General features: G+C 38.8%; 2 protein-coding genes across 3 annotated transcripts; both read left to right on the top strand.

The window, feature by feature from the left end:
* Positions 1-346: 346 nt before the first annotated feature.
* Positions 347-5593, top strand: ube2na (ubiquitin-conjugating enzyme E2Na). The gene is made up of 4 exons (XM_061282771.1): positions 347-504; positions 3678-3924; positions 4056-4196; positions 4378-5593. Exons 1-4 carry the CDS (start codon positions 475-477, stop codon positions 4413-4415), a joined length of 456 nt encoding a protein of 151 aa, XP_061138755.1. The 5' UTR covers positions 347-474; the 3' UTR covers positions 4416-5593.
* Positions 5594-6422: 829 nt separating this feature from the next.
* On the top strand, positions 6423-12267 carry nudt4a (nudix (nucleoside diphosphate linked moiety X)-type motif 4a). Of its 2 annotated transcripts, XM_061282770.1 has the most exons (6): positions 6423-6834; positions 7677-7732; positions 9042-9152; positions 10730-10774; positions 11066-11144; positions 11371-12267. In XM_061282770.1, exons 2-6 carry the CDS (start codon positions 7709-7711, stop codon positions 11565-11567), a joined length of 456 nt encoding a protein of 151 aa, XP_061138754.1. In that variant the 5' UTR covers positions 6423-6834; positions 7677-7708; the 3' UTR covers positions 11568-12267. The 2 variants fall into 2 exon arrangements, with proteins under 2 accessions (XP_061138754.1, XP_061138752.1); XM_061282768.1 differs by lacking the exon at positions 7677-7732 and having other exon boundaries at positions 6427-6834.
* The last annotated feature ends 235 nt before the right edge of the window (positions 12268-12502 follow it).

The following is a 12502-nucleotide window of genomic DNA, read 5'->3' as shown; positions in this document are numbered from 1 at the left end:
CTGATTTTTTTTGAACCAATTATCCGCGATAAACGAGGGATTACTGTAGTTAGTTTTAGTTAGTTTGAAGGTTCAGTTAGTGTTCATTTAGTAAAAAATGTGTTTTTAATTTTTATTTTGTTGACTGTTTGTTTAAATTGTTTTAACTTTAGTTTTAGTCAATTATAATAACCTTGAAACGGTGCACACAGAAGATTGCCGGACGTCTTCACCATTTACTCAAAGACTTTTACTCAGGAAATATTCTACAAGGTGCCTTTGACGACCATCAAAGTTATTTTCTACTAAGGTAATCTTACTTTTACTCAAGTATCGCTTTCAGATTTTGTTATTGGTGTGCACGACAGATGGCTTGCTGCAAGTGCTTCCTCCCATCTGTGGTCATGACGCAGAGAACCCGGAAGTCGTAGGTGTGTGCGTGTGCTGTCAACGAGAGAAGGCACTCACTGAGCTAAAGCTCGCATTTAAGACAAGATGACAGGACTGCCCCGCAGAATTATAAAGGTAACAAATTCACGTTCAAAGATTAACCCCTGTGATTTATTTCTTGTGGTTTTTGCTCAACATATTCGGCCCACACGCGCAAAAAGATCGAATATGGGCTTTTGATGCTAACGGTAGCATTCACCACGATACCGTTAGTTGTCCGAAGTGATTAATGTTTTTTAACCGTGAGAAGGTCAGTCAAAAGTTTTGGTTAAAACGTGACCACCACGTCTAATCGCGTTTGCTCCTGCTAATGGTAAGAAACATAACAAACTGTGTGTTTTCGTTTAGATCCATTGATAGAATGCAGTAGGGATTGACGACCTCCCTAGCTAAGCAGGCTAACAAAGCTAACCATGCTAAACAGGTCTTCCCTTGTTGAGTGTTTAAAAATCGAAAAGTCGCCACGCCATTAACATTTTGTCCCTACCCAAAACAGTGGTTTTGCACTCAAATATAAACGATACGTTTAGAAGTTGGATGTTTTTCGTGTCATTTATTTGATCGCGGGGCCTTTTGGTGCAATTTCTACGTGCTAATTTCAATCTAATTCTTGCAGTAAGACAAAGGGCGAATGCTTGTCCTTAGTAAGCAATAACGATATATTTAGGAATAAAACATGATAAATTAAGTGTAGGCGCCCTGCTCAATTTTGTATTCTATAAGGCCTATTTCAATCGATCATTAGAATAAGCATAAACATGATTAAAAAGGGTTTCACCAAAATGTAACCTTTTAACAATTGTTGTTGAACTCAAACTCTTCATCAGTGGTTATAATGAATTACAAACAATGCTGTGCATTCTGTTGTGATGTCTATAACTGGTAAAAACTCAAATGTATCGCACCAAAATATCTTTTGTATATGTCGTATGTATCCAAACCTCTGACTTGGGGTGTTCTACATAAGAATCAAACCCAGGCTAATTGACTCTATCCCACTCACTCCTTTTATAAATCCAAATGTAATTGAATCACCTCGTATAACAAGATGGTTATCGGTGGAGGTCTGGATCATTTGGTTTGCACACCCAAGAGAGCTAAGCAAGTTAGCCAAAGATGTTGCTACTCATACATTCAGTCAGTTTATTTGCATTTCACACTGCATTCGGAGTATTGTGCTACACTTCATTTTCATATCAAGCAGCGGTTTTAAGTACACGTTACTCCACACACTAAAATGCCTAGTAATCCCAATTAGAAGCCAATTCCCAACATCTGAAATGTTATGTAACATCTACCATTTTGAGGGTTTGATGTTAAACACGCATTGTGATCAAAGTAATTCAATTAGGCTCGCACACTAGGTGGTTTATATTTGTGACTTTACCGGAATTTGTACATAACTTGGATTGTCAAAATGATAAGTGCTAACTGCAGTCGTAAAGTCATTACAGTCAATATTTAATGTGCATACTAGGCCATACTTACAAAACAATCAAACGAAAAATGTGACTCAGCTTCCCTTATTGTGCTGCATGAGGAAGTACTCTTGCGCCACAGCACAAACTAGTTCATTGGCTGCTGATCATAAACTCTAAATATCATAATTACAATTAACGATTGAATAGTAAAGAAATGTCGACACCATAAATATAAAGATGCCAAATCAAACACCGTAAGTGCAGTGAAATCTCGACTTACTAACCTAATTAGTCACAACGTCATCAGACACGCTCTGATCGAGTCGCTCACGGGTTTGGAAGTTGAATTTGGTTCGTAAGAGGAGGCAAAAAAATCTCGAGGCTCCTTGAGGATTATATTTCTCGAAATATTTATGAGTATAGACATTTGTAAGTAGAGGTTTCACTGTAGACAAATGACTAACACTGGCAGGATTGTTTGAACTCACCAGTACACCACCAATACAACTCTATTTGAATAAGGAACATTCTCAGACCATAAATGTAAAACATTTAAATGGAAAAACAATATGGCGGCCTGGTTTTTGGCCTCAAAATAACAATCTTATGCCAGTGCGAAAATTAATTCTCTGATAAAATGGTCTAATTATTGCAAAATGTCATAAAGGACCCCTCACTGCATTTACTAGAAATTAGCAAAAGTTGTCATGGAAAATCTGATCATGTTTAGGCACTGTACACATCATCATTATAGGAAAATATTTTTACATACAAAATCAATCAAAATAATCTCATTCTTCTTGTTGGGTAAAATGGGTTTATCGGAAGTTTTTGCAATGTATTTTGCTTTAAGTTATTTTGTTCAATACATTTCAATCGACATTAATTATACATGGATTTTATTTTGACTCTGAAGGTACCGATATAATTCAACCGACAGAAAATAATCTTTCTCATTGAATGTTTCCCACAATGTGTGGAGTGGGGGGTATCCATGTAGAGAAGAAAGCCTAATATGAACAGAAAAATGTAAGATCTACAGGTGAGTGACTAAGCCAGCTGCAGACCGACATTTGTGGGAAAAGGCGGGAATGTTGGACGCCTTGAGCCTTTGGCACGTGGGACTGGTACTGGGAGCCCCTCTTGTCTGTGTTTTCACTGCATGGTTTTGTCTGTGGGTTATCTAAAATATTTCAGGAATTTCACTCCGAGCTGCATTCAGGAGAGGCCTGTCAAAAACAGGGGATATTGACTCGTGAACTGGGTCACCAGTCGCAGCCCTCAGTGGACCATGTTTTCTGAAAAAACTAAAGTTTGTGTCTGTGCACTTTGCAGTCAACAAATAACTGTTCTAGGTAAAAACACAAATATACATATTTAAGAGACATTGTTGGGCTCTTTGCCAACTTCACTAGGTCGGTAATTCAAATTTGCTCCATGTTGCGCCACTTAGTCTTGGATGACCAATGCGTGATAGTAGCGTGCTACACAAGAGTGAAAACAAAATGGTGAAAGGATAGTGTTATGGCAAAATAGTTGGGATGTTGGACAACACCGTGACATAAGAAGTTTGCCAATTTGCACGGAGTCGTCATGAGAGTGGCTGTCGCAGTCTCATTTTACATCAGTGGAAGTGCGCATGGAGGTCACCTCATCGCCACCTACTGACTGAGCATACGTGCTACACTGAGAACAGTTTGACAACATTGGCTCCTATGGAACTTCTCAAAAACTCTTATTTTCAAGTAATTTGTTGCACGAGATGAAAGCAAAAGGTACACAAAAGCTAAACGGAATTTTTGCGTTGCTTTGTTTTTGTTTTGCCAGGAAACTCAGCGCTTGTTTGCAGAGCCTGTGCCGGGTATCCAGGCAGAGCCGGATGAGAGCAACGCTCGCTACTTTCACGTGGTCATATCTGGACCGCAAGACTCACCTTTTGAGGGGGGTACATTCAAACTTGAACTCTTTTTACCGGAAGAATATCCCATGGCAGCACCTAAAGTTCGCTTCATGACTAAAATATATCATCCCAATGTAGACAAGCTGGGAAGAATATGTTTAGACATTCTGAAAGGTAAGTTAAAAAAATATGATCATATTGACACTTAAGAGTGTGTATATTGCAGCCAGAAGTGATAGAAAATTATACATTTTTCAATCAGCCTCCTCTGGTCTCATTTCCTTTTTATTCACTAATTATTTCAGATAAATGGTCACCAGCTCTGCAGATTCGCACGGTGCTCCTGTCCATCCAGGCATTACTCAGTGCACCAAACCCTGATGATCCCTTAGCAAATGACGTTGCCGAGAAGTGGAAGACCAATGAAGCTGAAGCTATAGAGACGGGTAAGAGCTGCTGGGTTTGAATGAAATTACAACTCGGATGTCATTCTCAGTCGACAGCAAGTAGCAAAATGGCCGCCCCCCTGAGATGGATAAAATGGGGGAGATTTTGCAGTTTAATTCATATTATAATTCATAAAATGTTCTTGTTGACATTTTTTTTCTCTTCTCAACCCCTCTTCAGCCAAGTCATGGACCAGACTTTATGCCGGAAACAAGTGAAGCGACGAGGAGCCTGTCAAGTGAAGACCCACACGGAAGTCAAGTGTGAACACAAGTCCTCATGTTCTGCCAATACCTCCTTTATTTGCATTTGAAGGACACGGTCAAATTAAAACACACGCACACTTATGCTATAAATAAATATGAGTATAATGAAAAGGGAAAAAGTGCTGGCAATTAGTGAATGCATTCTAGTAAAACGACTCGTCTTTGTCCTAAATAACTCACTACTGTTTGCTCAGAGGTTTAGGTCAGCTCACCTTGGCTTTCTTTGTACATCGATAGTCTGTCAACTGCTGCTTTTTTTAAGCTTTTCAAGAGGGAGGAACGTGCATCCCACATCATTGCTTGAGGGAGGGGAGTCTTGAGGGTTATAAGGAGGAGACAGCAGTGGAACAGGGTGAGGAATGAAGGGCTCGCTGTGGCCAGTAGAGTCATTTTTTATGTTTATTTTAACTTTGTGTTCCTTTATCACTGTCGATTAAAAGCAACTAACAACTACTAATGTTTACCATCTGTGGTGTTGTATGACGGCCACGTGGAGATAACAGTGTTTGTTCTGGCCAATCACAAAACAGCTCTCCTTATTTAAACTCACAGCTAATAGGATGGAAAGCCAAAACTGAGCCTTTTACAAATTGCATACATCACCGTCACTTTTTAACCACTTCTAGCTGGAAATTGTGTTAAGTGCGTGTCAGTGCTGTTAGGATGGACATTGTGGACCTTGACCTAGTTTGAGCTTTTTTTTGTTTTGTTTAACTTTACAATATCTAGTCCTCAATGTATTTTTTCTTCTTAGTACAGTCATACTAAACTCCACTCAGCTTTTTTCTTCTAGTGCATTTTCAGTCTTGACACTACATGACTCAGTTGTGTATGACCTTCTTCCAATGGCTATTAATCCACAAAGCAGGGGTTCCATTTGCGCTTTCACTTTATTTAATAATAAGTCAGGATTGGAATGTCTTATGTGATGTTAAGGTGTGGTGTGATCAGTCTCCTCCAATTTAGGTCAGTGTAGAATTTGACACTTGACATTTGTGGCTACAAAGCCGAGTTAAAAATGTAAATTTTTGATCATCCGGGAGGAAACTTTTTCCCGTTCTGAGAATGTTATGGAAACCGATCATCTGCATACATTTTAGTTCTGTAAATAAACTCCGTTAGATAATAAACACATGCTTGCGTTTGATTTTTTTTTTTCCCGTTAAGTTGAATAAAACAGTGATCAGTCGTCACAATTTCAAACATCCCTCGGACATGCTTTTATTTATTGTTATGTAAGACAATAGAACAACTGCAAGATACTTGACAAGACAGCACCTGGAATACTCACAATTACAATAATCGTAGATGTGATTACTTCCAAGATGGCACAAATTGACACAACAAATGCCTTAAGTTCTGTGAGCAAGCTTTATATTAAAGCAATACATCAATATTAATATAAGTAGGGGATTCTGAGAAATACCTCACCCTCATTGTAAATTGTGTACATCCCATGATTACTGTCATTGCGCTCCAGACTCCGTTTGTGGATCGGACAAACAAATATCATTAATATAGATGGCTGATTTATAAATCGACGCCGCCATGTTGGATGTGGCGTAAAGTTCGCAGATTTACCAGTAGTTTGACAACATTTCGATAATCTTGTGGGATTTTTTTTCACAGGTTAGATCGAAGAATTACCATGGATTGTAATTGACCATTATAAAATATTGTAAAAATGTGTCATGAATTGTTGAAAAATAATATATGCGGAAATATTTATTATCACTGTAACAGTCACTGGTATAAAAATATATGCATTGGCTTGATGCCAAATCCCAAACATAGAATAACTCAAACCTCGATCGTCATCAAATAAAAACTCCATACGTGTTTTTATTAAACATCTGCTTTGAGAAAGATTACTTTAGTGAATTTTATAAAAAGGTGTTTCATGGAGTTTTTGGTTACCGGTCACCGGAAGGGGATTTACCACGACCAATATGGCTGAATCGCTGGCGTATGGCAGCAGCTGACCAAGACGAATGTCTATGTATTTATGTCTATGCGAAGTCAGACTCGTAAAAGAAGCCCGCGGACCTCTGACATGAGTGTGACATCGGAACCTCATTTCAATGCCATGTTCCATGAACGACCAGTAGCAGCCTGACACAGATGAAGAAAAGTCTAGAAATGAATGAAGCAACTCCACATTTTGGAATTGCGACTGTTACATATTCTGGCCTCGCGGACGACTGAAGCTCCACGTATTACCAACCTCTGACCTTTATTTTGATGCGTTTCCCCATTGAGGAGAACATTTTACATGATGAAGTTTAAGACCAACAAGACCAGGACGTACGACGGCGAAGGGTTCAAGAGACGAGCAGCTTGTTTGTGTTTCAGCAGCGAATCCGAAGATGAGGTAAAACGTAACCGCTTCGTTTTGTTGTTCAACAACTGTTCAAAATCGTGAACGTCATATTTTATAACGTAATTTTAGTTCTCAAAACATTATAGCTTAATTGCACGCTCGTTTTATCCGAGTGCATTCAATGACATGTATAAAGTGTCACCAAATTAAAAATACCATGAAATGTAATGTGCGATGGTTGTGCTGTAAGCATTTGTTAGCATTATTCCCACTCAAGTTTCCAAAGTGAGCCAGGTTATTTTATTTCCAATCGGAATGGAATCAGTTAAGGCCACACAAAATAATATTTAAAAAAAAAAAAGGCTATATTATTAGCAGGCCAATATAGATCAGTTTTAGCCCGACACTGATTCCGATATTTGGCAGAATAAAATTCTGACACTTGATTGTTCAACCTATTGAATTAAATATATATACAAATGTGTTCATGTGTACCAAAACTTTAAGTTCATATCATCAAATCAACCAGTATTTTGAAGATTTCCTATTTGTTGGGCCGGAGGTTTGAATTATCTTAGTTTATCTTTGTTTTGTGACGAATTAACTTCAATCATTTGATATTTGCCAATAAAAAAGAAACATCAGCCGACCAATCTGTCGTGCTTTTAATTGTTACTGCAATGAAGACTTTGACGACCACTGAAGACCTGCCAAAAAACATTAAGTGCGTTAAAGAGGCTTTCAAATGGTGATGAACTATTAATATTAAGTCCAGTGAAAGTCACTGCACATCAGATGAGAATAATTAATCAATTTTATTTTAAAGTAAGAGCTGTATGTTATATAATAGTCGCTATTATTTCATCAAAAGTCTTCTGTGTCCTTGTCTGCAGAGTGGATGTGTCCAATCTGAGCTGTGCTTGAGATGTGGCACTGGATGGGTGACGAGGTGTTGAATGTTACACAGTGTGCTTAACACCGAGTGACCTATGAGCTGCAATTTTTAGAAACAAGGTGCAGGTTCTTGCTGTCCCTTGCAGATTTGCTTTCATGTCCCCCTCGGCGCTGCCAAATCTCTGCGCATATCTCCCTATTGGCTGGTCCTCTTCTCTATGTCCTGTGTTTTGATCAAATCACTTCCATAATTGCTGATTGCAGTGGAGAAAGAAGCTCTCGTCACACAACATTCTTCTTCGGCATTTGCGTCCATTGCACACGTCACAATTTCTATGGGGGAGTCTTGTATGAATGCCAGGTTGACAGCCATTGCCCTAAGAGGTTTAGGAGGATAAATGAACAAAAATCATTTCCGTTAAGACTATGCCCGAAAACATGATTGGCGCAGTTGGTGCGCAGTTTATGAATGTTTCTGCTGCATGTGCCACATGCACTGACATGTTGACAAGTGCCTCCACAGTTGAAAAAGTTTTTAATGTCTTTATGGACACACAAACCTGGACCTCCGTTTCTTAAAGTAGGAGGTTTATAATAAAATTAGCAGCAAAGGCTTGCATTCTCGACATGACTTGTTCTTAAGTAGCATTATTGAACTCCAGGACTGTTTTGAATGCACAAAATGTGACGTAATTGCACTGGAAGTTAACTAGGACGGTATGCTATCACTGTTGACAAGCTATCTGCTCGGGTCATTCACCTCCTCTGCTATGCGCTCTTGTTTTCACGCTAAAAGACAACTGCTGATCCAGGGGTTTTCGAAAAGCTTGTTGACCGAGTATGTGTGCACACATGTCCACATACTGTACAACTGCATTTTCAGCATGAGAGCAATGATATTTGAGAATAGTTTGTCATTTGGTTTTAAACTTGGGTGCTACATTGGACAGTGACCTCCTGAGATGGATAAAAACAGGTGGATTTTCCCAGTTTTATTTATATTCCACTAATGACTCGTTAATGAAAACACTGTCTATTAACTATTTGGGCTGCACAGAACATGTTATTACAAAGAAAAATTGGGGTTTTACTTCCCTTTTAACAAAAAATAAATACATCAAGAGCACAACTGAAAACCAGCCTGCTTCCATAGAGAAAGACAATTAAATATTATCCTAGTGGTGCTCCAATTAAACATGCCTGCCGTGTGGAACTTGCGATTTCAGCGTTATGATAAGTTTGCATACTGCGACAGAGTCCATGATAAATAAAAGGATGATTTGCTATTATTTGGATGGCACTTTGAAATTAGCCAGTCCATCCATCAGAACAGACTATGGAAATTAGTCTTCTCTCACATGTAGGTGCTACTGGTGAGCAGCAGCCGATACCCGGACCAATGGATTGTGCCAGGGGGAGGCGTGGAGCCTGAGGAGGAACCCTATGGAGCTGCTGTCAGAGAAGTTTATGAGGAGGTGAGATCATCATCTTCAAAAAGTGACACTCACTCGTACGTCTGCCAGTAGCATTATCACATACTGTTATGTGGATAACTGTAAAGATAACATTGTTAATGCTTACATCCATGGTGAGATGGAGTCTTATTATCACTTGGGGTGAGAGACAATGTACCTTGGTCTTGATTACCAGTAAATCACGAGGCAACATACAGACAGACAACGTTCCCACTGACAGCATACAGGAAAATTATTCTGGAGTGAACCTAAAACACACTTTTTGGACTACTGGAAGGAGGTAGGATGTAAACTAAGCAGAACTTGCAATTCACTTAAATCCACTTAGCTCGAATCTCTCAGCATGGTTTCATTTGATATGGTTTCTTCTTACCTTTTGGAATATTAAGGTAAGGTCCGTAACCTATTATGCTGAGCTCAAGATTTACAGTGGTTAGCATTACATTACATGTGGATGCAGGTTTGCGATGTGATCATCCACTAATGGTAACGGACTGAAAAGAGTTTAACGTACATTGACTACATCGCTTCCTTACCATATTGTATACACGAGACCCAAAGACAAAATGGTATCCAGCATGCGCATACCGCATTCCTCGAATAGTTACTATGTCATTGGCAACTCGATCAACCCAGGTGGTTGTTAAAAATGTCCAGCCACTGAATTGCTTTATGGTTTCATAAAGAGGCCTCAATTGGCTACAGACTGATTGATTGGTTTGCGTTGTGAGGTTGTGCCTTGGATTGTAGCGTGTTGACAACTTTGAAGTATGGCAGTGACATTTGGGAAGGCTCTCGGGTTACTTTGTGCTTATGACCAGACGTGTCTGAATATAGATGAGTTGCGAACCAACAACTTGGAAAGGCTACATCTCAAATCATCACATTACAATACACTGACTAAGTTCAACTCGACAACATGGATCCGTGTAATTTACAACAATATAGATTCATCATTTTATTTCATGTCATTAGGTTGTTTTACTATCTCCCAAAGCATTTTTATTTCAAATTTGGCTGAAAAATAGCATAGCACTGGAAGAAATGTCAAAATTGTGTGTTGAATGAGTATTGTAACGAGCCTCTTGGATGAGCTGTAGTTTGTCTGATGCACCAGACGGCTAGCATTTTCCACTTTATTGTATTTTGATTTTTATATATACACACAGGAAACATTCAATGTGTCTTAGGGAACTGGGATACAGCCGGTAAGACTGATCCCTACTAACTGAAACTGGCAGCTCTAAAGGCCAGGTTTAAAATACCACACATCAAAAGTTCATGTTGCCAAACAATTCCTTAATCCTCTGGAATGCATCATATGCAACAGCAGACAGAAACTTGAAGCATTTTGACTAAAAATTGGCCTGAAAAGCCACAGACTGAAAATCTCTGTGACGCGCGTCAATGCTGTCAGTCCAAGACCATTTGAGTTGATGTTTCCATGTCTCGTGAACCACCATGCCTAATGAGGTCAAGCAGTAATAAAGATGGTAAACTAATTCAATGTCCAAATTTTAGTTTCTCAAATCCAAACGCCTTTCTTGCTGAATATGTTTTGCTTCTTGTGTGCACAGGCTGGGGTCAAGGCAAGGCTTGGCAGACTTCTGGGAATTTTTGAGGTAAGCCTCGAAAACCGTCATAGGAAATTCTGATTGAATCCATGCACAAAAACAAAATCATTCTTGTTAAAATGCAAAACAGCTCTGAATGGGTTAATTTTGTTTTGTTTTCATGCTTGTACTCTTATTTTGATATTATGTCCAGTGTCTTTTCTTGCAAAGTCGTTGCATTCCTGTGTCTACGTATCAAGAACAGTAATCATAGTATAGTATGACAGCTACACATGAAATGTAAAATTGCAGCAAAAATCAAAAGGATTCTTTTCATCTAAATCTTTACCGCACAACCAGGACAGAAAGCACAGGACACACGTCTACATCCTCATTGTCACGGAGATGCTGGAGGACTGGGAGGACTCCGTCAACATAGGTACAGTAGGCTGCTTTTACTCGCACATGAATATGATATTTGGATTGCGGTCTGTGTTTGCTTATATTTTCAAAGATCAGGTATAAGGGTGTATGACTACCAAAATCCAACACATTTTGTTCGTCACGCATAAACAACCAAACCGAAGCATGACAAGTGTGATTTAACCACTCTACTGGATAATCAGCATGCTCCAAATATACGCTCGGTTCTCTATTGTGTGCAGGAAGGAAACGGAAGTGGTTCAAAGTTGATGACGCCATCAGGGTACTGCAGAGCCACAGACCTGTCCATGCCGAATACCTGCACAGATTCAAGAACACCCGTAACTCCACCTGCAGCCCACTGTGTCACCCAAGTAACGGCAACGCACCGGGCTCCCAAGTGATGGACAGCAACACACCTTCCTCACTACGTTGTTAGTGCCGCACAAACCTCTCGTCAATTGAGAATGATCAAGTACTCCATTTCAGATTTACCTGAAACACACTGTTACCTAAATGACTTGCAGTTTTAGACCATGAAGTACGGACGCTAATGACTGATTTGAAACCCATTTTGAGGTGGGCTTGTAGAGTGACAAATTGTTTTTCAATAATGGCTACAGATGTATGTTTATTTTTATAGTGATTATCACCAACTGTGTGTCCCTTTAATGCTTTTTAGAGTGTTGCGTCTGCACTTTAAAGGTCATTTTTATTCTTGATTAATAATACAGTATTTGATTGTTGTTGTTGCCAGTGTTTGCTTGGTTTCCTGGTGCTCAGTACTGAGAAGTGCTACCTCTCAGAGGAAGTCATAATGCTCAAAGTGCCTTGTTGACAAATTAGCAGAGTATATCATGTGCTTGAAAGAAAACCAAACTAGTTTTGTGAACTGCGAAGATACAGAGTGAATTAAAATAACCTAAATTAAATTATAGCTATTAATATTAACATTAGAATCACATCTGAATTAAGTAAAAAATAAAATCACTTCAAATGCTGCGTACAATGTATCCCCGAAAATGTGCATCATCTGACTTGGTAATATCTGAGTAACTAAATAAAAAAAATATTTATCAAAATTGGAAAAAAAAAGCTTCATGAATTGCTTGTGAATAAACTATGTACCTAATTGCCAATTTCTGATTGTATATTTTTTCACTAATCTCATTCTGAATTATCTCCAAGATGGCAAAAAGAAAAAGTTTTCGGGCGTGCCGAATTGATTTTAAATTTCTCATTTGACATTCACATACAAATGTGTACTAAACGGATTATTTTGAGATGTATTTGGAAACTGTTAAATTTGAACGAGATCAACCTTGAATTATATTGCAATTAACAGTAATGTACCTAAAAAGCATTTATTTTATG

This window comes from Syngnathus typhle, linkage group LG7, assembly GCF_033458585.1.
Source record: "Syngnathus typhle isolate RoL2023-S1 ecotype Sweden linkage group LG7, RoL_Styp_1.0, whole genome shotgun sequence".
Classification (NCBI taxonomy): domain Eukaryota; kingdom Metazoa; phylum Chordata; class Actinopteri; order Syngnathiformes; family Syngnathidae; genus Syngnathus; species Syngnathus typhle.
Note: the sequence above shows the minus strand (reverse complement) of the source record. Positions and strands in the feature narration are given on the sequence as shown.

Coding starts and splice junctions, on each gene's coding strand:
- ube2na (XM_061282771.1), top strand. CDS start 475: ATGACAGGACTGCCCCGCAGAATTATAAAG. Junction 505..3,677: donor TGCCCCGCAGAATTATAAAG/GTAACAAATTCA, acceptor TTGTTTTGCCAG/GAAACTCAGCGCTTGTTTGC. Junction 3,925..4,055: donor ATGTTTAGACATTCTGAAAG/GTAAGTTAAAAA, acceptor TAATTATTTCAG/ATAAATGGTCACCAGCTCTG.
- nudt4a (XM_061282768.1), top strand. CDS start 6,736: ATGATGAAGTTTAAGACCAACAAGACCAGGACGTACGACGGCGAAGGG. Junction 6,835..9,041: donor GCAGCGAATCCGAAGATGAG/GTAAAACGTAAC, acceptor TCTCACATGTAG/GTGCTACTGGTGAGCAGCAG. Junction 11,145..11,370: donor GGAGGACTCCGTCAACATAG/GTACAGTAGGCT, acceptor TATTGTGTGCAG/GAAGGAAACGGAAGTGGTTC.